This window comes from Scatophagus argus, chromosome 9 (assembly GCF_020382885.2).
Source record: "Scatophagus argus isolate fScaArg1 chromosome 9, fScaArg1.pri, whole genome shotgun sequence".
NCBI classification, from domain to species: domain Eukaryota; kingdom Metazoa; phylum Chordata; class Actinopteri; family Scatophagidae; genus Scatophagus; species Scatophagus argus.
Window position 1 is genome coordinate 6,106,969 of NC_058501.1, and position 25,568 is coordinate 6,132,536.

The 25,568-nt window shown below is 40.8% G+C and overlaps 1 protein-coding gene and 1 non-coding gene across 2 annotated transcripts in view; one reads left to right on the forward strand and one right to left on the reverse strand.

Annotated features, from left to right (window-relative positions):
* me1 (malic enzyme 1, NADP(+)-dependent, cytosolic) overlaps nucleotides 1–14,781 on the reverse strand; it is a 77,637-nt gene extending 62,856 nt beyond the window's left edge. The window contains exon 1 of the mRNA XM_046399028.1: nucleotides 14,556–14,781. Coding sequence (XP_046254984.1) covers nucleotides 14,556–14,684 — 129 coding nt within the window. The 5' untranslated portion in view covers nucleotides 14,685–14,781. The remainder of the gene's footprint in view (nucleotides 1–14,555) is intronic.
* Nucleotides 779–850, forward strand: trnap-cgg. Its single transcript has one exon. It is a non-coding gene; the product is annotated as a tRNA-Pro (tRNA).
* Nucleotides 14,782–25,568: the final 10,787 nt, after the last annotated feature.

Consider the following 25,568-nt stretch of genomic DNA (forward strand, 5'->3'; position numbering starts at 1 on the left):
AGTGGACAGAGAAAACCCACACAGGCACTGGGAAAACATGCAAGCACCACAAAGAACGGCCCAGACTGGTGACAATGCTAACCACCACCACCACCACCAAGTTTTATTATATATTTTATTGACAAAATTAAGCATTTTTAAAATTGATTAAAATTGATTTTGCAAGTCAGTTTAAACTGTGCTAGCTCTTCATTTATAGTAATATTTCCTGAATTGGACCAGTAAAAGGACCAGCATGATAAGAGAATTAGAATTCTAGCCAGGCTCCCAGTTGTGGCTTGGGGATGGAAATGTCTTTAGTGCAGACTGGAATATTTCAACAACTGTTGGATGGATTGCCATGATATTCTGTACAAAACTTCATGGTTCCTACTCAGCGTATTCTAATGACTTTAGGTCCCGACCCCTCTAGTGCCACCAGCAGATCCTAGTTTTCATTTCATTTATAAAGTCTAAGTGAAGGATTGGGCCAAATTTCCATCCTACGGATGAACTGAAACAACATTAGTGGTCCTTTACATCTACTTTACAACCTAGCACCATTATCAGGTTCAAAAAAAGCTAATTTGTAAAATACTTCAGTTTATGACCAAATACTTGTAAAACAAATGGCATTGCCATTAATGTTTAGTAGGTAAAATAGCACTGTAAAATCTACTGCAGAAAAAGCATGCAATATTATTTGTTGTCACAAGACAGACACCATGTCAACATGTGGAGGTCCAGCGCTGCCTAAAGCATTTGTCCAGAGCAAAGGGTGAATCCTTTACTGATGTGGGGCTCATTGGTCTAGGGGTATGATTCTCGCTTCGGGTGCGAGAGGTCCCGGGTTCGAATCCTGGATGAGCCCACCAACTGCTGGGACTAGATGTGAAGTTGCCCACTCTGTATTTGCAGGACAATCTTGCATACACAGTAAGGGCAAACTGAAGCAGCTGGTCACTTAGTTCTGCAGGTAAACCTCAAGATAACTATCTTTTACTCATTTCATCTGCCACAAGAAAGATGATCTGTCATGACCTGCCGCTGAGGTCAAGATCAGCTGGCTAATGAGGTGTGGCTTGTTGGACCAGGGGTATGATTCTGGCTCAAAATGTAAGTGGTCCTGGGTTAAAATCTTCAAGATAGTATATTAGTCCATTTGAATATTTTGTCTGACAAATGTGACAGAGCAATGCCTTTAAACTGTGATGGAGTAATCATTTGATACTATGTCAACAATCCATAATGTATCACTTTGAATATGCTTGCTGTTGCTTTGTGTACTGAAAGGGTGCCTGAAAAAATAACAATGGTGTGCTGCTGCTTTCTTTATGTTTGGTTCAAGGAATCAAGGAATCAAGGAACTTTATTGTCATACCAGCTCACATTCACTTGTTTATGGTACGAAATTAGGACTCAGGTCCCGGGAGCAGTAAGTAGACTATAAGAATATAAAAATATAAAGTACGAGGTAAACAAAAAGTTGAATAAAATAGAAATATAAGCTAAATAAAAAATAGAATGTATAAAGAATGTAAAACTAGACATTTAAATAAGCTAAACAATTAAATAAAGAAGCCGGTTTTTCATATAGCAGCATAAATATGCATGTGCAAGTGTGTGCAAGTGTCCTTAATATTAATAATTAATATTAGCACTATTAGGCCGTGTTCCAGAAAGACATTAAATATGTAAAGGTACAGAAATGTGTCAAATAACTCTGAATAAATTATTATTTGAGTTTTTAAGTTACAAATGCCAAAGGAGAATAAGCTCACAGCACATGCTCTGATGTACAGTGCACCCGGAAAGTATTCACACCACTTCGCTTTTTGCACATTTTGTTATGTTACAGTCTTATTCCAAAATGGATTAAATTAATTTTTCCCTACCAAAAACACCCCATAATGACAAAGTGAAACAAGTTTGCTTGAATTTTTTGCAAATTTATTAAGAATGAAAAAAACAAAAATATAACATGCATGTAAGTATTCACACTGTGATCAATACTTTGTTGAAGCCCCTTTGGCAGCAATTACAGCCTCAAGCCTTTTAGAGTATGATCCTGTTCTTATGATCCTAGTCTGCCAGTTCCTGCTGCTGCAAAACATCCCCACAGCATGAAGCTACCACCACCAAGCTTCACAGTAGGAATGGTATTGTCCAGGTGATGAGCAGTGCCTGGTTTCCTCCAGACATGATACTTGGCATTCATGTCAAAGAGTCCAATCTTTGTTTCATCAGACCAGAGGATTTTGTTTCGCGTGGTCTGAGGGTCCATCAGGTGTCTTTTAGCAAACTCCAAGCAGACTTTCATATGCATTTTACTGAGGAGTGGGCTGTCTCAGAGGTCTACAGACAATTCCTTTGACTTCCTGGCTTGGTTTGTGTTCTGCCATGCACTGTCAACTGTGAGGGCTTATGTAGACTGGCGTGTGCCTTTCCAAATCATGCCCAATCAGCTGAATTTACCACAGGTGGACTCAGCTCAAGTTGTAGAAACCTCTGAAGGACGATCAGTGGAAACAGGAGGCACCTGAGCTCAGTTCTGAGTGTCATGGCAAACCGTGTGAATATTTATGTACATGTTACATTTTTGTTTTTCATTTTTAACAAATTTGCAAAAAACTCAAGCAAACTTGTTTCACTTTGTCATTATGAGATATTTTGTGTAGAATTTTGAGGGAGAATTTTAATTTAATCCATTTTGGAATGAGACTGTAACATTACAAAATGTGCAAAAAGCGAAGCGGTGTGAATACTTTCCAGGTGCACTGTAGATGTAGGCCCATAATGTTTGAGAGTTTGATAGATATTTTTAGTGTACTTAGAAGCACATCAGCATTTTGCAAAATAAAGTTTGTGTGGGCAGCCTGATGACATAATCTTACATGTACAATGATTGTGGATTTTATCCTAAAGCAATACGCCCGCTGTTTAAGTCTTGTTTTGTTTTTCCATTTCTTCTGTAATGACACACTGTAGTAGTCAGTATCCTGTATTGGTGGAGGCAACCAAAGACAGGTCATTATCGCCCGTCTCTCTCCTCCTCATGTTAGTATGCTCAGTGACAGACAGGACTGCACACTGAGCCCAATAAACCTGCCAGAGTGAGAAACACCAGGCCACCTGTATGAAGTACCAGACAAATGGGTCTTTCATTACAAGATGTGGGACAACAGCAGAGACCGATAACCACCAGTGAAACTCCAAGTGAAACTATTATCATGTTGCAAATTTTACATGATACTGTACATTTAACACATCTCATAAGGTCTATAAAAAAGTGGGAGTGGATTTAAAAAATGGTCATATATCTACATTAAATCACATGCATCCTATGGTCAGAATTTATAGTCCATGTCAAACCTTTACATTTGCTTCTTGCCCATCTTCCATAAAACAAGCAGCAAAAGCACAGGAATGTATGGGGCATAGATGTCACATGAAACACACAGAGAGACTGTTAATAATTTGTAGAGCAGAACAGAAATGCCGCCCCAGTGAATGGGGTATGCAATACTTCATAAAATGGGGCAATGGGTTCAACAAACATTTGTCTCCAACTTAGTGTAGTTATGTTTTTGTACTTGTTGTTGACAAGACTTACACTTTCATAGAGTAGATTTCTCACAATGGCTAAAGGTAAAGTTCAGCAAAAGTTCAAGTAAAAATAAATGTTTAAAGGCAAAAGATATGGAATAAAACATAACTAACTGGAATGTTAACAAAATAAGAGTTATTTTCCAGCTTGTGTAGAATGACTAGAATTACCTTATCTTGACCTGACTGAATATGAATGTAATTGATGGGTCAGCATAACCTTTTTTGCTAATGTAAGCTGCATCTTCACATGCTGTGTGAAGCCACAAAGTACCAGGTTGCACTACTGTGTCCAAATCCTGAAGATTTTCTCAACAAGAGGCCAGATGCCCCCCATCTGTTTCCTGCTAAAATGGCAGCCATAACAGACTTCAAGAGGAATTGCCCTGTGAATAAAGCCCATTAAATCCATCCCTTCCTCTCAGGAGGAAAAGAAAGAGCCCACATCAGCTCCGATCTGTCTCTCCTCAGGATCTTACAGCCTGACTAAGCGTTTCACAATGAATGTCTCCCAACAAATGTGCCGTGTAAGGCCTGCATGTGCACACCCAGTCCGAAACAAATGTAGTCATTTGCAGGTCGAGGGCTATGCAATCTAATCTTTGTTCAGAGAGCCAAGCACATCAGTCAGAAAGATAACCTGTGTTATCCGTATTAACAGTTCTAATCTGTGTGAAGAATGGTGTTAAATATGCCCCAGCAGCTCACCTGGTTGAGCGTGTACCATGAGTCATGGTTGGGACCTTACCACTGAGAACAAGCACGTTCACAAGAAAATATGGACTAATCAAGGCATGTGTTTGGTTTAGAAAAAGATCAATTTATTTGAATTCTATTTCACTTTGTTTTCCAAACCATATTTTCATTTTATTTTTCTTTCAACAAACAAGGTAAAAAATACAGGTGAAAATAACAAAAGAGGCAGTCTTGGCAGAGGTAGAAATTAGAAAGAAAAAGCCCTTAAATAATGTTTGAAGTTTGGTGTGTCAATTCCCATGGCTTCCCTAACATCTATAATCTATATTTATAAACTTATAGAGCTTTCATGATGAACTACAACAGCTCATCTCTTGTTCATATCTTCCATTAGAGAGCAGACAGCAACTGAGCCTCTAATTTACTTCTCACTTTCATGAGTCATGATCCCCACCTAGCAACACTGAGCTCTGAGTCTCACCAAAAGGAGCGTCTTAGATTCCTCGTCCTGAGCAAATACGCAAGCACAGGGCTCCTTAAATCAGGCGGTGTCAACTTGTGAGTGTACAGACACGCTTGTTGGTCAAACAGCCTTGAAAACCAAGCCGCTGTTGACTTAAGGAGGGCAGCTTTGAGTGGGTGGAGGTAGCGGACACGTATGGCTCTTCAAACACAGCCAATCCCCTTGAGGCAGCCTTTTCATTCTCCACAGTCCAGGTCCCTTAGGAGCCTGAGTGTTGCTGGGAAAGCGTCCAAGCCTCTGAAGACATCAGCAGCTCTGTGAAGCTTGGGCTCCAAGTATTCACTTTTGGCTGGTGGTGTTTCAGAATTCAATGGCCATGTTCAGGCAACAGAATAGACCAACAGCCATGTCTGCCTTTACAGGTGTTTGTGACTCTCTCCCAATGGAAACACATTTCTATCCAAATACATCAGCAGCAACCAATAATACTCTACTGCTGAGTCATATTAAGAGAGTCCCTTAGTTAAAAAAAAAAGTACACAACAATGAGAAAACTATGTTGCAATGTCAGATGTCATTGTTACTCTCAGTAAAGTGTATACTGATTGACTTGTCTTAACAGCACAGGATTTCGCCAATTAAACTCTTTGTGGTCCTACAGAGAGCCAGTGCAATGACAGTGGCAGTCTCCAAATAAAAAAATCCATAGTCACTGCAGAGCAGGAGCAAATAAATTTCCCAACTCACCTCTGTGACATCCCTAATGGAGGTGTCCCAATAGTACTTAGAAGTGAATAAGCTAATGTGAGGGGCCACAATAAAATGTGTTTTCCCGTTGTTACTAGTAGGTCACATATGATGACAAAAACGTCTTCTGTCCAAATGACCACCTACATGGTAGCGGTAAAAAATGTGAAAGAAAAGAATCTGTCTGTTCACAAAGCAAACATTGCCACTGTTAAAACACAGGGAGAGGCCATAACAGTGTCAGCAGTGAGACAGTAGCTCATGGTGGGCTTTTCACTTCAGACAGAAACAGCTATAGCAACAGTTTGCCATTCTTTTAAGTTCCTTGTTTGTTTTGGATCTGTTAGTGATGAGAGTATTTGGGTTTTTTTGACCTGTAGAAGGTGAAGAATTTAGACCCCTAACTTCAGGCAACAAGCCCCAGGACATACAAAAGGCTCTTAAGTCAATTTGATACAGTGACAAAGTGTAATTACAACATCACGTGAAGCTTGCTGGGCCAAAAAGATTTTTTTGACTTACATAAGACTTACATTATGAAAGAAACAGCTGCAAAATAACTCCCAGAATTCAGAATGGATCAGAATGTGATCTGTTCAGTCTGATAATTCAAAAGTCTGGAAGAGCCGCAAGTTCAAATCATTTTATCCCCATTCAAGTAAGTAGAGGGCTAAACAGCTCATCCTGTGTTTCTGGCACTTGTTTTAAGCACATTGTGGCCCATAAAGCAGTATTTTTTTTACAGTGGGAAGGGGCTTTTCTGACTTTAGGCCCCTCTGAACAACAGTTGTTGGAATGTCCACTGGAGTCCACCTGCAGTGCTATACATCCATCAGTGACAGAGGACAATTCACCCTCATGTCTTTCATGAAATATTTGGTGCTAGAAGCTTGGTAACACAGGGACCACTTGCAGTGCTAGTTACTGTGACTGGTGAGCTATCTGCTCACCAGCTGGGCTAGTGTGAGTCATTCACAATAACTGCACTGTTGCTCACTGTCAGTTTGCATCATGGCGAACGGGACAATAAGTTCAAACAGTTTATTCAAAAGACATATTTTCTGCCATCGACTCCCGTCTCAAACAGTCTGAAAACCATTCCTCTCTACAAAACCTGTCAATCAACACAGGCTCAGTCTGAATGATAGCCATCTCGCTGACCTTGCTCTGTACATAATGGTCATTTATCCACTGTGTTGCAGAATGCTGAAACAAAATACTACCTTTGAATTCTTGCTGCTGTATCTTTGTTAAGACATGGCAAGACCTCCACCACTCTAATATAACAGACAAAAGCAGCATTGAGGAGAAGAGGAGGGGGGAAGATACCGGGGACTGAAAGAGGTTGGATGCTTGAGATGAGCTTCATAGGAAGGTGATGAGGCTCAGACTGTCTCCCTCTGTCTGTCTGGGACGAGCTAATGGCTTCTCTGTTGTCCTCACATGAATGAGGACCACCTTACAAAAAACACAAAAGTGAGCTGAGGAGGCAGGGCTTTAGAAGGACCTGCTGCACACAGCATCGCAAGTGTGTGTGTGTGTGTGTGTGCACACTGACAGTTGAATTGACAGTCTGATCATATTACACTCTTCATCTGAACCAACCCTGAACAAGACAGATAAAAGCACTTAAGGATTTGCAGGTTAAGAACTTATTTAAAGTGGTTTATGAAATGTAGAGTATGTGTGTATTTCTGTGTGTGTGTGTGTGTGCATGTGTCTCTGGGGTTGGTTACTGGAGGGGAACCAAGGTGCACTTTCTGTCTGGCCTATCCACTTCAGTCCATCAGAGGAATGTCTGGTCGCCAGCAACGTGTATGGTTAACCTGAAACAACTGGCCACACCTGGGAACATCCACACACACACACACACTCACATTTTACACACACATGCCTATGGAGCTCCGCGGTCCGCCTAGTATGGGGGATTGACAATTGCAGCTGCTCAGTATAAAGTCTGAACAGAGAAAGTTTTGTCCCATTTTCACCGCTCACTTAAACGAGGGCTTGTAATCTGATTGCCAACATCTTCGAGTTCAACCTCGCATAACCACTGTCATCCAGCTCTAAACAGCCTGTAATATACACACACATACTGGTATTTTCACATGATTTCTTCCCCACCCAGAGACAGTAAATCCAAAAAAAAATCCACAAAATCTAAAAGGTGAGCACCATTAACTGAAGTTGCCACAAAAAATGGACATCAAATTCAAGTTCTTGATTGAAGGTTTGAGAGGAGCCGCTGAGCTTAGCTTAGCATGAAGACTGTGAGCAGGGGGAAACAGCTACAATGAACCTGGCGCTGTGCAAAGATACATGAATAGATTATTTTCTCTGATTTATAAATACGCACCCACATTTCACTACTCTCTGCGTACACTACACTGCTTTTTAAAATATGTGAAACAGCATAAGCTTTCCAAGTGATTTCTTCTTTGTGTGTTGTACAGATGTATGAGAGTCTTTTCATTAACTATTTAATTTAGTGATTAGAGAAATATTATGTCTCATAATACAAGAAAATATTTCAGCAAATATTACAGCAAAAATTAAAAAACTAATTATAATTTATAAAGACAGGACAGAAGAAACTCTCCAAAGATAATAGAAATAAACTTGTAGCTTCTGAAATAATCTGATGGAGCTCAGGTCAGGTGATTACATTACATTAATGCTGGTACAAATCTCAATGCCAGTCCTTCTAATAGTCGCTGAGTTATTTCAATCTGAGCAAAAGAGACTGCCGCCATTGGGGCAAACTCTGCCCACCTGCACCTCTAAAGTTCACTCCTTAGAAAGTCATATCTCATTTGGTTAAACCCAAACAAAATGACAAGCTGGGAACTCAGAGGTCTTGTTGTCACCATGAGACTGCCAGGCCATTATCTCTCACTGCTTCCATTCTTTATTATAAGCCGAGAGAGGTGCACACTAGCTGTGGCTTCATATCTGTTTTGCAGACTTGATGCGGTATCTTCTCATCTAACTCTCAGCAAGCAAGTAAATAAGTATGTGTGACAAGTAACCAATTATTTAAGGACTCATGGGATAAAACTTGATATTTGAATAAGCATCATTAGGGACTTAGTGTTCACTCTTTATCTTACTGAATCAAGGCATTCTTGTGACATGAAGTACTACTCTATCATTAAAAATATCCATCTGAGGATTTGCTCTAGAATGTGAAATGTTGATCATGTGGACAGGGGCCAGAAAGCAGAGAGACCGGCAAGTGTGGAAAGATTACCAAAGTCCATGGGAACCTTGGCTATCAGCACAAACAAAACATTGCTGTAATACAGAGATACAGAAAACTGTCAACGCAAAGCTTTTATAAGTCTGGACTGTGCAGAAAATGAACTTTATGTTTGTGTCATGCTGACACAGTGACTCAGCGGGACTCAAAGTTCCAGACTGCATCAACCAAAGACATTGTTGGGTCATCAAGCTGTTTTTTCACTGGCACCTTTTACCAGTTGTGACATAATGCAGTACACACGCTGTTATAAAACCCTTATCGGGCCTTGCTAGAGACACAGACCGGCTGGAACACATTATGTTTCACATGGAAAACTCAGCGGATCAGTCGCTGTGCAGCAACCAGCAAAGCATGACACATACCTGAGGGAGTGCATCCACAGAGCACAGACACAGATATATTTCCATTTTCTGAATAAAAAACTAGGCATACTTGTTGCCACTTGTTTGTTTGTTGCTAAATTTATTTATGATGATCTTGGCTGAACGAAAACACAAACCTGGTGTGGAAAAAAAAACTTTTCTGGGAGCAAAAGTTGATGAGTGTGGCAGAATAAATCTAACATGAGGCTCTAATGGCTTCCAGTTGCTATAGAGGGTTATCAGGACTGTCGCCATTTGGCATACCAGGACATCCCCAGTGCCCAATCAGATACGCAGTTCTGTGCTTGCCAGGAGCAGAGATTGTTAATTCTAGTCTTGCATCTGACGGGCCATCTTGCAAAGTTATACATGGAGCCTGTGGTTGCAAATGAGGCATCCAATTGCAGCACTGTCTGGGCAAGGGCTCTCCATTTTATCCAGCATTCGTAGGCTCTAATGATGCATAATCTTAGTGATTTTAAAAACCGCAATAAACAAAACACTACTGTCTAATCAGGAGGGTAGATGTGTTTTTCCTGGGATTTAGTGTTAAAGGAGTGAATGGCAGCATTATCTCTCACTCAGAGGCCCACTGCAATGCAATTGCAAGTCTTTTTTAAATCAATACTCACGTTTGTCAGGTGTGTTGCTTTTGTTCAAGCAAGTTAACTGCCAGACAGTTGCTGTGAAACTGCAAAACAGGGCAAAAAAGAGACAGGAGCTGCAGTTCTCATTCTGTCCAACTTTCATGACTGACTGCACTTGTCACTTTCACCTACACTACAGAGGCGGTGAATGGGCATCTGTTGGCCACAGATATGCCGACAGCTCAGTGCCATGTTTGAGGTGAAACAGCATCCCTGATCGGGTACTAAGAGCATTTTTAAGGAGACTGTTGTTGTTGTTGTTATTCGAGTCCGTGACAGGCGGAACCGACGTCAGAGAGACGCACTAAGGGCTAGGATTCACACAGATGCCTCATTAATGTGAGATCAAGCAGAGAGACAGAGAGCGTCTGTGGAGCGTGTCCAGAACTCTCTTCCTGGCCACAGAGAACTCTTTCTACACCTCACACCCATTTCAACTCTTTATTGCACACAAAACACACCTACAATATCCGGTTCCACCTCAGGAGAGGGAGGAGGGAGCGTTAGCCAAAGAGTCAGGTGAAGTTGTGAGTGTGTGTGTGTGTGTGTGTGTGAGTGTGTGTGTGTGTGTGCGCATGTTATACACATGCATCAGCTCTGCATGTGTAAGTGTAAGACAGGGGAGATTAAAAGGATATTGAAGCCTGCTGATGTGAGGACAGGCTGCTTTCAGCGCTGCCTCCCTCAGCATCAATTAGCAGGTTGTGCTCTGACTGGCTCCTATTAGAGGTGAAGTGGGCAAGCTGAGGGAGGTAAACACACCTCATCCCCAGGGCTTGCTGAAATCAGAGGGAGGGCAACAATGTGCCACTGCCTGAGCCACAGAAGACTGCCTGTGCCCAGCCTCTAACATGCTTTAGCAGTCATTTCCTACCTTCTCCTCCAATTTCCTCGTCCCGGTTCACACACAGGGCTGACAGTGGATACTTCACCTGGCTGCAGAAGAAAACTTTTTTTTTTTTTTTTTCAAAGTTGTGACTTGTGATTTGAGTGTGTTTGAGAGTGCTTGTGTTTTGAGTCAGTTTAGCCAGCTGATGAGAGGGAAGGTTGAATTGATCAGATACAACCACCAGCCAAGCAGTAGCATAAGAAATATCAAAGTTCAGAATAATAAAGTTTTGTTATCTATTCTAACCAATGTAAGGCCATTTTGAAAAATTAAAAATAAAAACATTACTCTTCTGTGGGATGAAAACAGAGACTGTGATTTTAGAAATCCCAATCTGTTTTTCTTACTGATTGAGCAAACTGAATGCAAACTGTCAAAGCAGAAGCCCAGTATTTTCTTTTTTTTTTTTATTCATTTAATTAAGCTTATTAAACTACTTTTTTTCCAAAACAATTTAACAATGCAAATTGTGAGTTCATTTAGGATGACCAACTTTAAAGGGAGGAGAAAAGCCTTCTTGTAAACTTTAGACCAAAGACCTGCGGCTCTCATAACACTCACTCTTTAACATTGCTCAGAAGAAAAAGTAAGGAAATGGAAAAAAGGAAAAGAAGAAGACAAGTGTTTGTTCTTAAAACTGGGAGTAAAATGACATTTCAGTGTCTCTGTGGCATTGAATAAAAACACATCTTCAATCATCCATTAAAGACTCTAGTTCTGCCTGAGGTCCAGTTCTCAACAGACTTTTATTAAAACAGACATACTATAGTGTAACATCAAGCGCTAAACCGGTCATGCTTTCACATAAATTTAGGTCAACCTACAGTATCTAGCCCTCTTTAAGAGCCCTGTTGTACACTGGGTCCATTCAGGGTCCCAAGGTGTAAAGTGAGAAGTAAACAAACAGTTTACCGGACCAGGTTTAAGCAATGAAGCTATAAGTCCCAGACTGACCTCTGTTACACACAGCCACCATCTTAGTCTGAAGAGAGAAAAAATCTGACCTGTTAGGTAAGAGCAGAAAAAACAAATTCAAACTCCATCAACAGAAAATCAGAGGGGTTTTCAAGATGAGGACTTAAAGGTCCAGCGTGAAGGATTTAGAGGCATCTTCCGGTGTGGTTACAGATTGCAACCAACTGAGCACCCCTCACCTGCCCTCCCCTATGGTGGCCACTAAAAACGCAAAATCCCTTTTGTCCGTTTGTCCTGTTTGGGACACTGAAGAGAAGCTGCTCACTCTGTAGATCTAAAAGGCTCCCCCACATAACCACGGCCAACATCTCGGACCCAGACGGTCATAGAGTGCCAATATTAACAACATTAGCATGCTTATTTTTCTGAAGAATTCTGGAAATACAAAAAAGTCTGATGAATTAAAGAAAACAGGCTGGCCTGGTCTGGTGTGCTCAACAGATACCTGCACAGTTACTGGGCACACGGCTGAAGATACCATTAGGGATAGAGGCTTGATAACTTTAGCCGTGCATAGTAAAACAAATAATATTAGTTCTGCATATAATTCAGCAAATATCAACTCATAAATCTCAGATTTTACAATCTCAGCGTATCAACACTGTCCGAGGGTCGTCGTTACACGGGTGGAGGTCATAGAATATGATGCAGCCCTGACATTAGATTGAGGCCACGCACACATCCTGAAATCACAGGCACGCACACACAAACACTTGCACATACACACAGCGTTTCACTGTTGTTTGGTAGACTTTGGAGAAGTTTTTAGTTCAGTCTGCCGTCAGTCTAGTTGACAAATGTATCGCTGAGTTAGCACAAGCCAGTATTTCTTTGGGTAGAAAGAGTCAAAACAGGCTTGTGGATTAAAGATAAGGGATTGGTTATCTGCCATAGGAGCTTAATACATCCAACTGCTTATGCAAATGAAGTACTAACACACTGGACAGGAAGCCTCAACAAGCAGTGACAGAAATTGTGCATCAAGTCTGTAGAGCACAGTCTCATTAATGAATGTAATCAGGCGAACTTCCTGTGGCATAACATGCAGGAGAGGTGCCCATTTTCTCAGTGACAGTCTGGTTTGTTTTCATAAATTTAATAAAAAAGATAACGTGGAAATGTTTTGATTTGTTACTTTATCACACATGACATGTTTACATGAATGATTAAACTAATAAGGCCTACTCCTTAAGACCGTCTCTCACAAGAAAACATGACATTTGTGTCTCCGTGTTGAATACACCTACATTACAAAGGGTGTCAAATTAGCTGTTATTAGCTAACATGCATCTGTGCACACATCTCACCTCACCCTACCACACCATGCACACGGCCACACGTGAAAACAAACACACAGGGTTGATGTGCAGTATGTGGCGCTCTCAGGAGAGGAGTGATTAACTTGCCAAACAAACAGGTCTCTGTGCAGTCCCCAGCTCACCACCCCTCTCTCTACAGACACTGGCCTGTTTGAAGCTCACTGTCTCACTTATCAGCTCACTGTTGACACCACCCCGGCTGGCAGCTGCTTCAACTGACTGCAACCTTTATCAGACCGAAACAGCTTTTAAAATAAAAAACTCTGTAAGTCCGTGGTGAAATAGGCCAGAATATCTTAAAGCTTAGACACCAAAAGGTCAGAAGTTTTCAATGTTTTCCCATAGCACCCAAGAGGAGAACATATTTGGATAGTGAGAATGCGGAGAACAGCTCAGAGGGAAGAAATAGACTGTTCTAAATTTAGTCTGACTTTGACCAAGAGCAGGCACACTGTTGGACACACATAAGAGTGGCCCTGAATTCAGCCAGCTGTTTTGATGGTCAGTCAGCACCATGGACAGAGACCCCGTCCCCACAGCATGACCTCCCGGGCCCCATCCCATCACACAAACCAAGAGAAAACACTGGAAAGGCTCGAAGGCTGCCAGGAGCTCTTTTGTCAAGGATGTGTTTAAAGCATGGGAAGAAAAAATATATTAGGCAAATCAGCTGCAAAGAGTCATGAGTCATTTCAGAATTCCAGAAAACTACAATGACTTTTCCCCATTATAAGAACATGCAAAGTCATCAACTTATGTCATGCTCAACAAGGAAGCTGTCAGCATTTTTGTTCCATAATGAAGCAACTTCGATTATTGTTCCTCATTTTACTTTGAGCAAAAACAGCTTTTACACTAAATATTTGTATGGGTTTTTAAAAATAATAGACTCATCTTCCTAGACAAGATATCATGTTTTAGTGAGCTCACAGGAGTCAAAATATGCTGAATCACACACCCATTGTTTAGGTTCTGTGGGAACATTCATTTTGTTAAAAATGTACTGCTACCACACCACTACAGTCTTTGTAAAGCAACGCGTGACAGGGCTATCTTAACAAAAGCCCCCCTCTGTGTGACAACAGCGTTTGGTCTCTTTAAATCTAAATATAACCTCGTCTAAAGCTGATACCTAAACCTCCTGGCTAATGCGGCGTTCAGTGCTCAGACAGGGCTCCAGATATCAAGAAGAAGACTCGTGTGAGCGTTAAGATATTAAAAACACACCATAGATCATAAATATTGTTGATGGCTACCGCTTGTGAGTGAGTAGAGGAGGAATAGCACTGAATATAGAGCACAATGTAATACCTTAGTAAGCTAGGTGTCAATCCTTAACATTAGCATTAATTAGCAAAACGTTGCTGTAGGCCTTAAACCCACCACTGGCTGAGAATCACCACACCTCACATGTTGTCTAAGGCTCTCGTGGATTATGATATCACAGAACATTTCTATCTTTTCACGGTTATATTCACACTTGAAGTTGGCCGTCAAAGCTCTATTCAGATTTATAATATAATTCCTACAGTCCTTGAAGGCAGCAGCTAGCTTGTAAACCTTGTCAGTAAAAAGGCTGCAAACTCACACAACTGAGTCTCCACACTTACCTTATTCAGGAGAGGGTTTCGGATTACATCGTAGCCCTTCTTCTTGGTGTAAACAAAAGTTTTTCTTTTGTCTTCGGACTTGTGCATCTCCGTTTCCACCGACTCCCGTCTGACCTGACCGTGTGCCATGTTGTTGCCTCTTTAAATAGAGCGACGGTGAACTGTTATGAACTCAACAAGTGGATGCGCAGGTCCGGCCGCTGAGCTCTGCTCTGCCGATGTTGTCACTCTATTTAAGAAGAGTCAGAGTCACCTTATCAATGAGGCGGTTTCCAATCAAACACTGAAAGTCTTGTTATGTTCAAAGTCTCTCCGATGCAATATCATCTTGCAACAGGTGCGTCGTAGTAACTGGAAAGGTACAAGGGATGCACAAATAAACCCACAACACACCATTTTCCACCCTTTCGACTATACCCTAATTTTTCAGTCAAATGAGAATTATATATCAATTAAAAAAAAAGGTAGTTTCAAATATATAGCCAGGGCTTTATAGGAATAATTTATGGGAGATGTACTGCAAATATTTATAAAATAAGTACTGTTATAGACTTCTATGTGCAGGCTACAGGGTTATTAAAATGGTTGATTATTGATTGGTTATTGAAAATTACAATTATAGCCTATCTGTCCAAAATCCAATAAATGAAAATCAATCAGACCACTCCTACCCTGAACATGAATCCTTTAATCATTTTTTTAACTTTCTTTTTTGTTGTTGTTGTTGTTGTTAATAAAAAATACTGTGTAGCCTACTGTAAGTCAGAATAACCTGAATTCAAACAACGTTACACAGCTGCCACTATCTTTATTACTAGCAATATATTTGATTATTATTTTCTAACCATAATTCTGAGATAAATTATGTCCAATACTGATAGCAGGATTCTACAAGCAGCAAAAAACAGGAGTTTCAGCCATAGCAGTGACAGTAATGTTACTTCTACAGGATCTGTAGCAAACACTATTCCCAGAAATGACTTTGTTTGCTACAAAATAAACATCTCACATATTGAATGATTTAGATTATTCCCTCAGGTTTTTGATGAGTCATGGCATTTGTTCCTAACACGGGACTGAGATCATTTTACAACCCAGAGTATCTGAGGGCTGTGACAGGAGTGAAGATATTTGAAGCCAGGGTCAACTTTCAGCCTTTACGCTGTTTGAGCAGGAGACTTATGTAACAGAGAGTTTGACAGAAATGCATTGGCTTTGTAGAAGAGAGTGAAAGGTTATTCAACCCTCAGTCCATAAACCTCATGTTGATGAGGTGACTGTATGCTCCACGTTCACCCCAGTCTTGCCTTGAAATCACCTGACTCATCAGGGATTTGGAAATCATAGTCCCTGTTGGATCACAGGCATCTACGTGGACATACTAGTTCCAGTTTTTCAAATGATTTGCTTATTCATACTTGTGAATTATCTCTGACCTGATTGTGATTGCCACTCTTCACTGCCAAGGATTGCCTCTCAGGTAGGCTGACTGAGATGAAGGGAGGTTGAACCCTCAGTGAACACGTGTGAAGACTTACTTTACATTAGGGCTGAGCTCATGCCGGGTGTGTAAAGATGGTCAGACTGATAAAGGCATCAAATCAAATGTGTCTGCAGAACAGCGAAGATAAGCTTTAAGTGACCCTTAAAGTCTGCCTGCTTTCTAATACTGCAGGGAATAAGCAGACATAATGACCTCCATGAATCACGTCACATTGTGGTTGTTTTGTAGTGGTCCCACTAATAATAATGGAGGGCTTTATATCTTTGTTGGACATATGAAGAGGTATGATTTACAATGAAGCATTCATGTTTCATTTGTTCAACACATGTTAAAACTTAATTTCAGATGCATTAAAAACACGTAATTTGTGCACCTGTCTGCAGGAGTAAGAAATATAGATGACCAATACATTATCAACAGGCTGTTGACGTTCAAATGCGGCCATTGGGGTTTTTGTTGGCTCCCTCTGGCAACAGAGTCAGCGGCAGACTACTCTGTCCTCAAGCCTCAGCGTCAACATCGGACTGCTGCAGCTGCCAAAAGGACGGACCCGTCTGAGCTCTGTGAGAGCAGCAGCTAACCAACACTGTACGTATCATACAGGTTATACTTATATTCCTGAAAAATTTCCATCTCTCTGGGATTGGGATTTTTTAATGGTCCTGAAAACCCAGTTTGAAATCATAAGAAATAAGCCAAAGAGTCAAGAGTCTGAAAGGAAATGATCCTTAGGTATTTTGTAGGGTAGTAGTTTCACACTCAGAAACTCAGTTTATTTGGCTCATTGGGTGTTGATTGACTGATTGATTGACTGAATAACTGAACACATGCATTTTGATGTAAAGAAAATATGTATATCCTTATTACAGACTTTATTTTTTTAAATAATGCAGAACTGAAAGATGGGAGCTGGAGAAATTCCACAACCTATAAAGGATCTTTTGAGTGAAATGTTTCAATTTAACAACATAAAAATTCCCCAAACCTGAACACATGTAGTTTTTACCAGAGACTGTTAAATTGCATGTGAATGTTCAAAAAACTGGTAGCACACTGAGAATGTCAGTGTTTGATACTGATCAATGTCTCCAGCCTAAACAGCTCCTTAAATAGCTGAGCATAACAGAGACTTTCTCTTTTTTGTTGTTTTTTAATCAGGCTTTCAGTCTGTGTTTCAATGACTAATCTGTATGACAAACATTTCCCATGTGTTTCTGTATCAGGAGCTGGAAGTTATTTTTGAGATTCAGGCAGGGTGCCAGTTGGCAATGTGAGGGCATGAGGAATGCATGGGGAAATTGGGAAGCACCATCAACCCACACACTGAAGGTGATCACAGTAGCTACTGGAGCAGCTGGATGTTTTTAAGAACACGGTTTCAGACCATTAATATGATAATACACGGGAGCTGTCACTGTTCTTCTTCTGTATATTTCAGTTTAAGTGTTGCCACTGCTGTTAGAAATGTAATAGGCTTCCTGTGACCCAGCACAGGACTATCATACAAAGGGTGTTTGCATAACCAAGTGTGCATTAAAGGCTTTCATTGAACCGGGTAAAGGCCTAGTTACAACACAGGTATATCAAAAGAAAAATCCCCGCAGGAGATGTGCCAGTACAAGACTTTATGTAACAATGTCTAAACCTACTCTTGACTTGATTGTCCCGTCAATTTACAAATCCACAAAGCCTACCTGAGTTGCTGCTGGTACTAAACCCAAAGTATACTGATGGGAATATTGTTGGTTATGCAAGTATTTGGTCGTGAACCAAAATATTGGAAAAATTGAAATTTTAACCAGATTGAGAATCTAGCGAATCACCAAAGTAAATCTCACAAGACACCTTCATGGCCAAGTCTTTTTACCTAATTTTATAGTATGAAGTACACTTTTAATACAGGCTTTCACTCAGAGCATTTCCACAATGTGGTATTTTATTAAAGAAAAGATCTGAGTGCTTCTTGCACCACTGGGAGCTCTCTTGGTTTTCACTCTGTGAATGGCGAACAGCCAAGGCCATGATGTGAAAGTGACAAGGGTCACTGTGAAGCTGAGCTGCTGCAACGTGCAGGAGATGACGAAAGAGACCATAAACCCTGTTACAATTACTGGTGATGAAATGGCATATAAACTAGTTGTAACACTGAAAGAATCATCGGTGATAAGATAACAAATATGCTAATGAGTGAGGACTTTACACACCTTCTTCTCATCCATACTTCTCCTAATCAAATTGTCATGACCCTGTTGAACCAGATGTTTTATGGATGTAATCTCCTGTTATTGTATCCTAATAACAGACACACACATAAAAAGAAACTGTCTTAATGTAAAGTCTCAATCCTTGCAGTCTGCATCATACGCAGCTTTTTTTTTTCTTGTCTGTGTTTTGTCTCTTGTTTATCCCTGTGGGGCTTTTTTGGTCAGGAAGAGGAGGAGGCAGCAGACAAAGACAAATACAATTACCGAGAATCAAATCACCCACAATCACATGGTTTTGTCTCTTACCTCCATTTATTTTGCTGCATTCTGACAGCAACACCTGGCCATACTTCCTGCACCCTAGCTCATGTAAAGGATTTGCAAACATGGTCGTTAACTTTAATTGCAGTCAGACTCTATGGAGTGGGGGGAAATCATACCTTCTGATTGCATTGCAATTTAAACCATAGGAAGGAGAGTTCATAAGTTTTGAGCAGTGTGTGTTATTGAAGGCTGATATGGTGTTTGACCTTTCAGTTTCTTTTATTATCACTACTTTGGACCAATAAACTCTGTGTACAATAAACTTGGGTGGTTTGTTTCCACAGTGGGTTCACGGACTTGCAGAACGACCATACCCATAGTTACTCTTTCCAATTTCAAGAACTGGCAGCATATGATTTGATCATTGGCAGAGGAAAATCTGGACCAGAACCACATTTCCTCTCTTTAGGTAACTTTATGAAGCCATAACTGTTGTTTTGATTCTGCACAGAACAAGCACAAAAGAGCTGAGAGGTGTTGGGCCTGCTGAGCACCTTCAATCCCAGAAGAGGAAATGGGTGGATGTTTTGGAGCGGCTCCTGCACTTCCAAGTCTACCGCCGTATACATACATACATGACTGCCCTTGCAACTTTGCTTTCTTTCTCCCTCTCTTCTGTGAGCCCATACATGACCTTCCCCCAGCCCCCCAAATCAATGGGCCCTTTGACTGATCACTCTTCATAATGACCCACTGTTTGAGCCACCAGATATTTGGGAAGGTGGAAAAAGAGAGAGCTTTTTAACGTGCAGTTTTTCTGTCTTGCATTATAAGAGAAAGCTGCATTGATATGAATGTACTCCAAGAAGGAGTTTGATCATAAAAGGCCAAGTTGAGTCAAGGAAGCCCTAAACATATCCTGAGGAAGGTGCTGCTGAGCCTTAACGTTAACATGTCCCATAAATGTCTGGTGAAGGTAGTGCTTTCAGCATCCCGTGAATGAAAACAGATCACTGGCAAGATACTAGACAGCACAGCACATTTGTGAAATTGTCAACAAGGTACTTTTTATATACCTTTTCTCAGTATAGAAGGTTACTTTAACAGTCAAACTGACTGACTTTTAATTCATTTTTGGTAAGAAATTGTTAGATATATACTTTATTAGTTGGTATTTCACTTTATTTTAATACATACAGTCAATACAGAGCTATTAGGTGTCACAGTCAGTCGCATGTCTCCAAGGAATATCATGCCACCAACATGGGAAACTTGAAGACTTGAAGCTGTTCACAAAATTACAGTATTCAGTTTCAGCTCAACCTGAAGGTAAGCAATAAAGTAAACAGATATTTTAGAAGAAACTTTTCTACAATAGGGTTGAACAATAGGTCTGTCTTTTCTGGCACAGAACACTGTGTGTGTGTGTGTGTGTGTGTGTGTGTGTTTCAACTTGCATGAACATGTGGGTGTGTTTTGACCCTTTTTATGATGACTTTACCCACAAAACAAGGTGTGCCACTGACCTCAGTTTGACTGCAGAATGAAACAAGCGTGCAGGTCAGCGTTTGCCAGACAGATCCCAATGAGGCATTGAACATCACAGAGCAGAGATTCGGCTGGAGAGACACCAGAGATTCACCAGTCAAACTACTAAATGGCATTTGGCAGAATGAACTAAAGAGGCGTCATCATTGCACTTCAACAAAACCCTCTTTCTTCTCCAGGAAAGAGGACAGAGATTAGTGTGTTAACCTAGTCACACAGTGTGTTTACGTAACCTTTTTGACCCTGCAGAATATGAGTCTCTCTGTCTTTCAGCATGGAAACACACAGAGGCTTTTCTGCTTTCCTCACTTCATTCTTATTGTATGAAATCATTCCAAACCTGTTAGAATTTGTTTGCGTATTTATGTTTGCACGTGTGTGTGTGTGTCCTTCCCAGATGTTTTCACACCTGAAATGTTCCAAATGTATCGTTTAAAATCTCAAAAACCTCATACATGAACAACATCCAGACAGCACATGTGCTTATATATGAATTATCACTTATATGGAATTATTTCTGAAGTATTTTCGATAAATTCACATTTGCATTTGTAAGTGGCACATACTGCATTTGGATTTAAACATGCTATAGTTTTTGGTTTTTTGTTTTTTCCCATTGCTACTGCTAGTTTCTCTGACTATATCTGCAGTATGCAAACTGAACACATACCTCCGTATCCTCCCTCCTTTCACATGTCTTAAGTCCTGGCAGCACATTGTGAAATGAGAACACCTCCTCTGTCCAAATCCTCACTATAAACAAGAGCTCTGTCAGGGATAAATGTCATATTTTACCGTGTTTGTTTCAGCGTGTCTAAACAGTTTCATCTCAGTGCGGGCACACTGCAGATCTTTTACCCTTAAGCTCAATAACAGGTCTGAATTGTTGGTTCCACTCTCCGCTGTGTTGCCAAATGAGCCTCACCGACGGTTCATCTCCTGTATAATCTGCAAAATATATGTTTGTTGTGTAGTGTTAAAGTTATTGCAAAGTGGAGGAACTGGTTTCATGTCAGCCAACATCTTGTGCAAACTTTTGTTTAAAACATTGCCCTGCCAGTTTTGCCCACATTATTATCATGATAAGAGTTAGGGTTTGTGATGTTTGTTTTGCTTCCTCTTTTCAAACGCAGATTGCAGTGCTACATTTCTTGAAACTAGTGGGATGTATGGGGAGACAGGACATTTTTTAAAGACCTGTTTGCAAAGCAGAAAAGAATTCAAAGCCCTTTAACATCTCTATATGTGACCGAGAGCTCCTTTTCTAAGGAGGCTAAACTCTTACTTTCACGCATTTGGCCTTCTGAACTAACCATTACTGTACCAAAGCACAAATTACAAGATCGTCAATCACCGCTTGACACCTCAAGAGTCCAAATACTATCCCAGCCATGAAAGAAGCAACAGGCACTCCACTCTGCTTCTTACCTGTAGCATAGTTTTTTCAGTGGACAGGAGGTGTTTCAGGCATGTGATGTGGAATGATATTTTTAAGTTTTTATTGCAGGAAGGGATTATGGGCAGTCTGTGTAAACATAGGGCCACATACTGAGAGTCATAGAGGATCATAAAGGAATACATGTCGATTTGTTGTAAAGGTCAGGCTGTAGCAAATCATACCAAAGGGATGCATAGTATTTAAACCAAGGAGGTTTTATTTACATGCCCGTTAATTTGTCTTTTCTTTGGCCTGGAACAGGAAAATCATGACAAGTTTCCCGTGAGGTTTTCTGGAAAGATATACTCTAACAGCTATTAGTTTTGTTGTTTCTGGATATTTGATTTCCACCTCTGGACAATTACTGTTTAGAAATAGCAATTTGTAGCCATGCTAATGGTGTGGCAATATCAGCCTGCTCTGACGGTCACTTTGATCAAGACTAAAATATTTCAATAGCATTCAGGTGATCTGACATAAAATATGATACTCAGATACTCTTGGCATTTCCCTGACAGCCAGCAGGTTGACATTTGTGCTTTAATTTGAAATATCTTGACAGCTGTAGAATGGATTGTCAGGCTCTTTGTGTACTTTTCATCTGGTACCATCAGTAGCTGAAAAGTTTGAAGTTGTCTTGGAGTTCTCTAAGAGTGAGCTCAGTCTCCCTGCAGAGGATGCTAATTGTTGCTGCCTGTATCTGTGATATCAGTCTTTTTCACCATTACCCAAAGCTCATGTAGATAAGGGCTCAAACACAGACTGACCGGTAGACACTCAGCTCTCTCTTCACTAAGTGCAGTTCAGCGACCAAATCACTGCTGATGCTCTTGTGCTCTATCTTACTCACTTCTTACTCCTGAACAAGACAGCACTTAAGAAAATTAAACTCCCTCACTCAGGGCAATGATTCCCTTCCAACCTCAAAGGTATCAGCCCAGCAAAATTTCAGCTTCTTGTGCATCAACAATATGAAAAGGAAAGTTTCTCTTTTAAACCGATGGCAGTGCAATGACTTGCCTTCTCAAGTCTGCCTTTGCAGCAGGACTGTGGTTGCCTGTTCGTTTGCACATGAGATTCAAAGGAGCATATGTGACTTCAGTCAGCCTTTCATCATGTACAGTCTCGTCTCTGAAAGCTGACTTGCCAACCATTAGCCCAAATATTTACTACTGAAAAGATTATAAACTCTATTTGGATCTAAACTAGACCTTTAAATTACTGTCCCATTACTGTTTATATATCTGTTTACTGTATATACTGTATTTGTGTATGTGAGAGGGAGATGTAGTGAGGTGGAGAGTCCTATCATATCAATGGTGGTCTGTTTAGTGTGAAGCAGAGCTAAGAGACCATTCGGTTGTCAAAATAAAGCCTGTGGAAGTGAACTGTGGGTCACTGCAGCCCTCTGAGTTCGTTTATTAGTGTGGTCTGTGCAGAGGAGTAGGCAGCCTTTAATGTATACAGCTATATACAGCAAAAAGGGCAACAAGATCCCCTGAGATAGTTTCATTTGGAAACAAAGCTCTCTAGAATTTGTCAGAGCACATTAGGGATCTCAAGGTTTTTATAGATGATAAATCAAACAGAGGAATCCAAAATAAAAACTCACTAGACACATTTTTGATGCTGTGAGTCACGGCTAAAAGATAACCGGAAGGCTAGACTCCCCAAAACTTGATGTTACTCCTTTAAGAGCTTCACTGCTGTGCTGGTTTACTGTGGTGGAGGTGGGAAAGATATCATCCAGTGCACCCAAACACAACTAATGAAATTCCTGAAAGCAAGTATCCATCTACCACAGCATAGTGCAAAGGCAGCGCTTCACGTGAGGGTGTGACACCCAACACAAAAGGCCCTCTATCCAACCAGAAATATCACTCACTGCTTCTCTATTTGGAAGCCACCAGGCTGGGAGTATAGGCATCCCCCACCCCACCCTCACTCTGCTGCTTCACTCCTCTTCTCTCACCTCTGAACTTGAACTTAACTGACAACATTAACTATTATTGCGTTTCTGCACTCTGGATGTTGAGTGGCTTCTGAGAGGAGGGACACAAGTTGCCAAGGGTGAAATAATAATAATTTATCGTCTGTACAGTCTTAGCACACTTAACTGTGATCTGGATTCAGAGTTTTCAAAACAAACAAACAAACAAACACATAAAGCCAGACAGAGCCTAAGCCCGATTTTAATTGGTCACCTGAGACTAATTTTAGAATCGCTCTGAATTTCTGCAAGATTGGTTGTTATTCTCTGAACAATCAATGATTTAGCTCTGGGCAAATGGTTGAATTTCTGGACAGTTCCACAGCCTGATTTTCCTCACTGCTTCTGTCAAAACATCTTTTATAAATCATAAAGAGCTTGTTTCAGCATAAGTGATGGAATGTTTTACATTGTTGTGGCTAAAACTACAGTCTTGACTGAACATGGCTGCAGAACAGACAGATCATACTGTCTTCCTCTCCCAGCCACCTCACTTACGGATCTACTTTTTCATTCTTTTATTCCATTAATATTAGAACTGTCTAAATGCTGCCTTTCTCTCTTTTTGTTAACATTGCTGTTGTTGGATTAGCAGGAGTTCCATACTTACATTAAGTGTGAGCAGTCACGCCATTGTCATTTAAGTAATCCATGCATAATGAACATAACATTTGCAGGTCCAAACATACAAGATTAACAGAAATACCCAGTGACTGCCCATCTTAATTCGGTCCTGTCCTCTTGTAAGTTCTGTTTACATTCTCTCACCAGTGTCCTTCCTCATAAAACATTTACAAAGCCTTGTTTTAAATCCCTTATTGTTTAAATGTACAAACTACCAATCTTCACTTCCATCACTGGAACATTGCAGCTCACTAGAAAAGTGTAAAAGCATCAACAGGAATGTGTATCTTGTCACCTGTGTGCATGTGCGTATGCATGAGACAAGTAAAATGGGGACCCTCTCATAATAAAGTCTTCCAAATTCCATTATTCTGTTCTAGAGTAGGTCAGGGTCTCAAAGCAGAGCTTGTTTACTCTATTCAAAATGGTTTCTATTATACTCAACTGTGGTGGTTGCAGTGTGTTCATCCCACCTCTGATTCCCTCCACTCATTTCCTAAATAATTTAGATATTGTGGCCTCAGTAATTTGACCAATTTGGTGGTGAGTGGTGAACCCAACTTCTCTCTTCAGAAGGGAACGGTTGATGTCACTTATGCAATGTTTTCCCACGGTCTGTGTGGCCTTGTGTATAACATAATACCCTGAGCATGTTAAGTTATGCAGAAGTCTTATACACTAAAGCCAACAATCTACCGGGGAGCCCTGTATGTTTACAGTCCCCACAGTGCGTTTTGCATTGACCAGTGGCTTAATGGGTCAGCCTCCCAAAACATAGGTAGGCTTCATTAACATGCTGACCCTGAAGGGCAGAACCAGGACTGCACCCAGAAGGCCAGAGGGAGAGAACATGTAGCTCTTCTTCTAAGTCATACTGCTTAAAAAATGCTGAGCTGTGTATCTGTATGTTCAATGCACACACGCAAGCATGCGTGGGATCACAACACACATGGATGAGCATCCATCATGATCCTTAACATGCTGGTCAGGTGTGCAGGTTACCCAAGTCTCCTCTCTCTCTCTCTCTCGCATGCACACACACACAGAGAGAGAGAGAGAGAGAGAGAGAGAGAGAGAGAGAGAGTCACAGTTTCAGAAACAGGTGTAATTTTATGACAGTACTGGTGCAGCCTGCTGTAAGTCAAAGTGACTGACAGATCGGGCTCACGTGACACCCTGTTCTCCTCCTTTGCTCCAGATGTGTATCATCATCACAACATTCCCCGCTCCGTCTCTTTCTCTCCCTCATTACACACATATTTTCCATGTCTTTTCTTCTCTCATTCACATGGCATTCTTCCTCTGTGGGCCGCTTGTGGGGTTTTTTTTAATCCTGTTGGTTGTGACCTTGCATAATGCATAAAGGCTACACACAAATTTTATTTGAGTTTGTCTCATAGTCCAATTCTTCTTGTTAGACTGAATAAAAGGAGGTAACTGC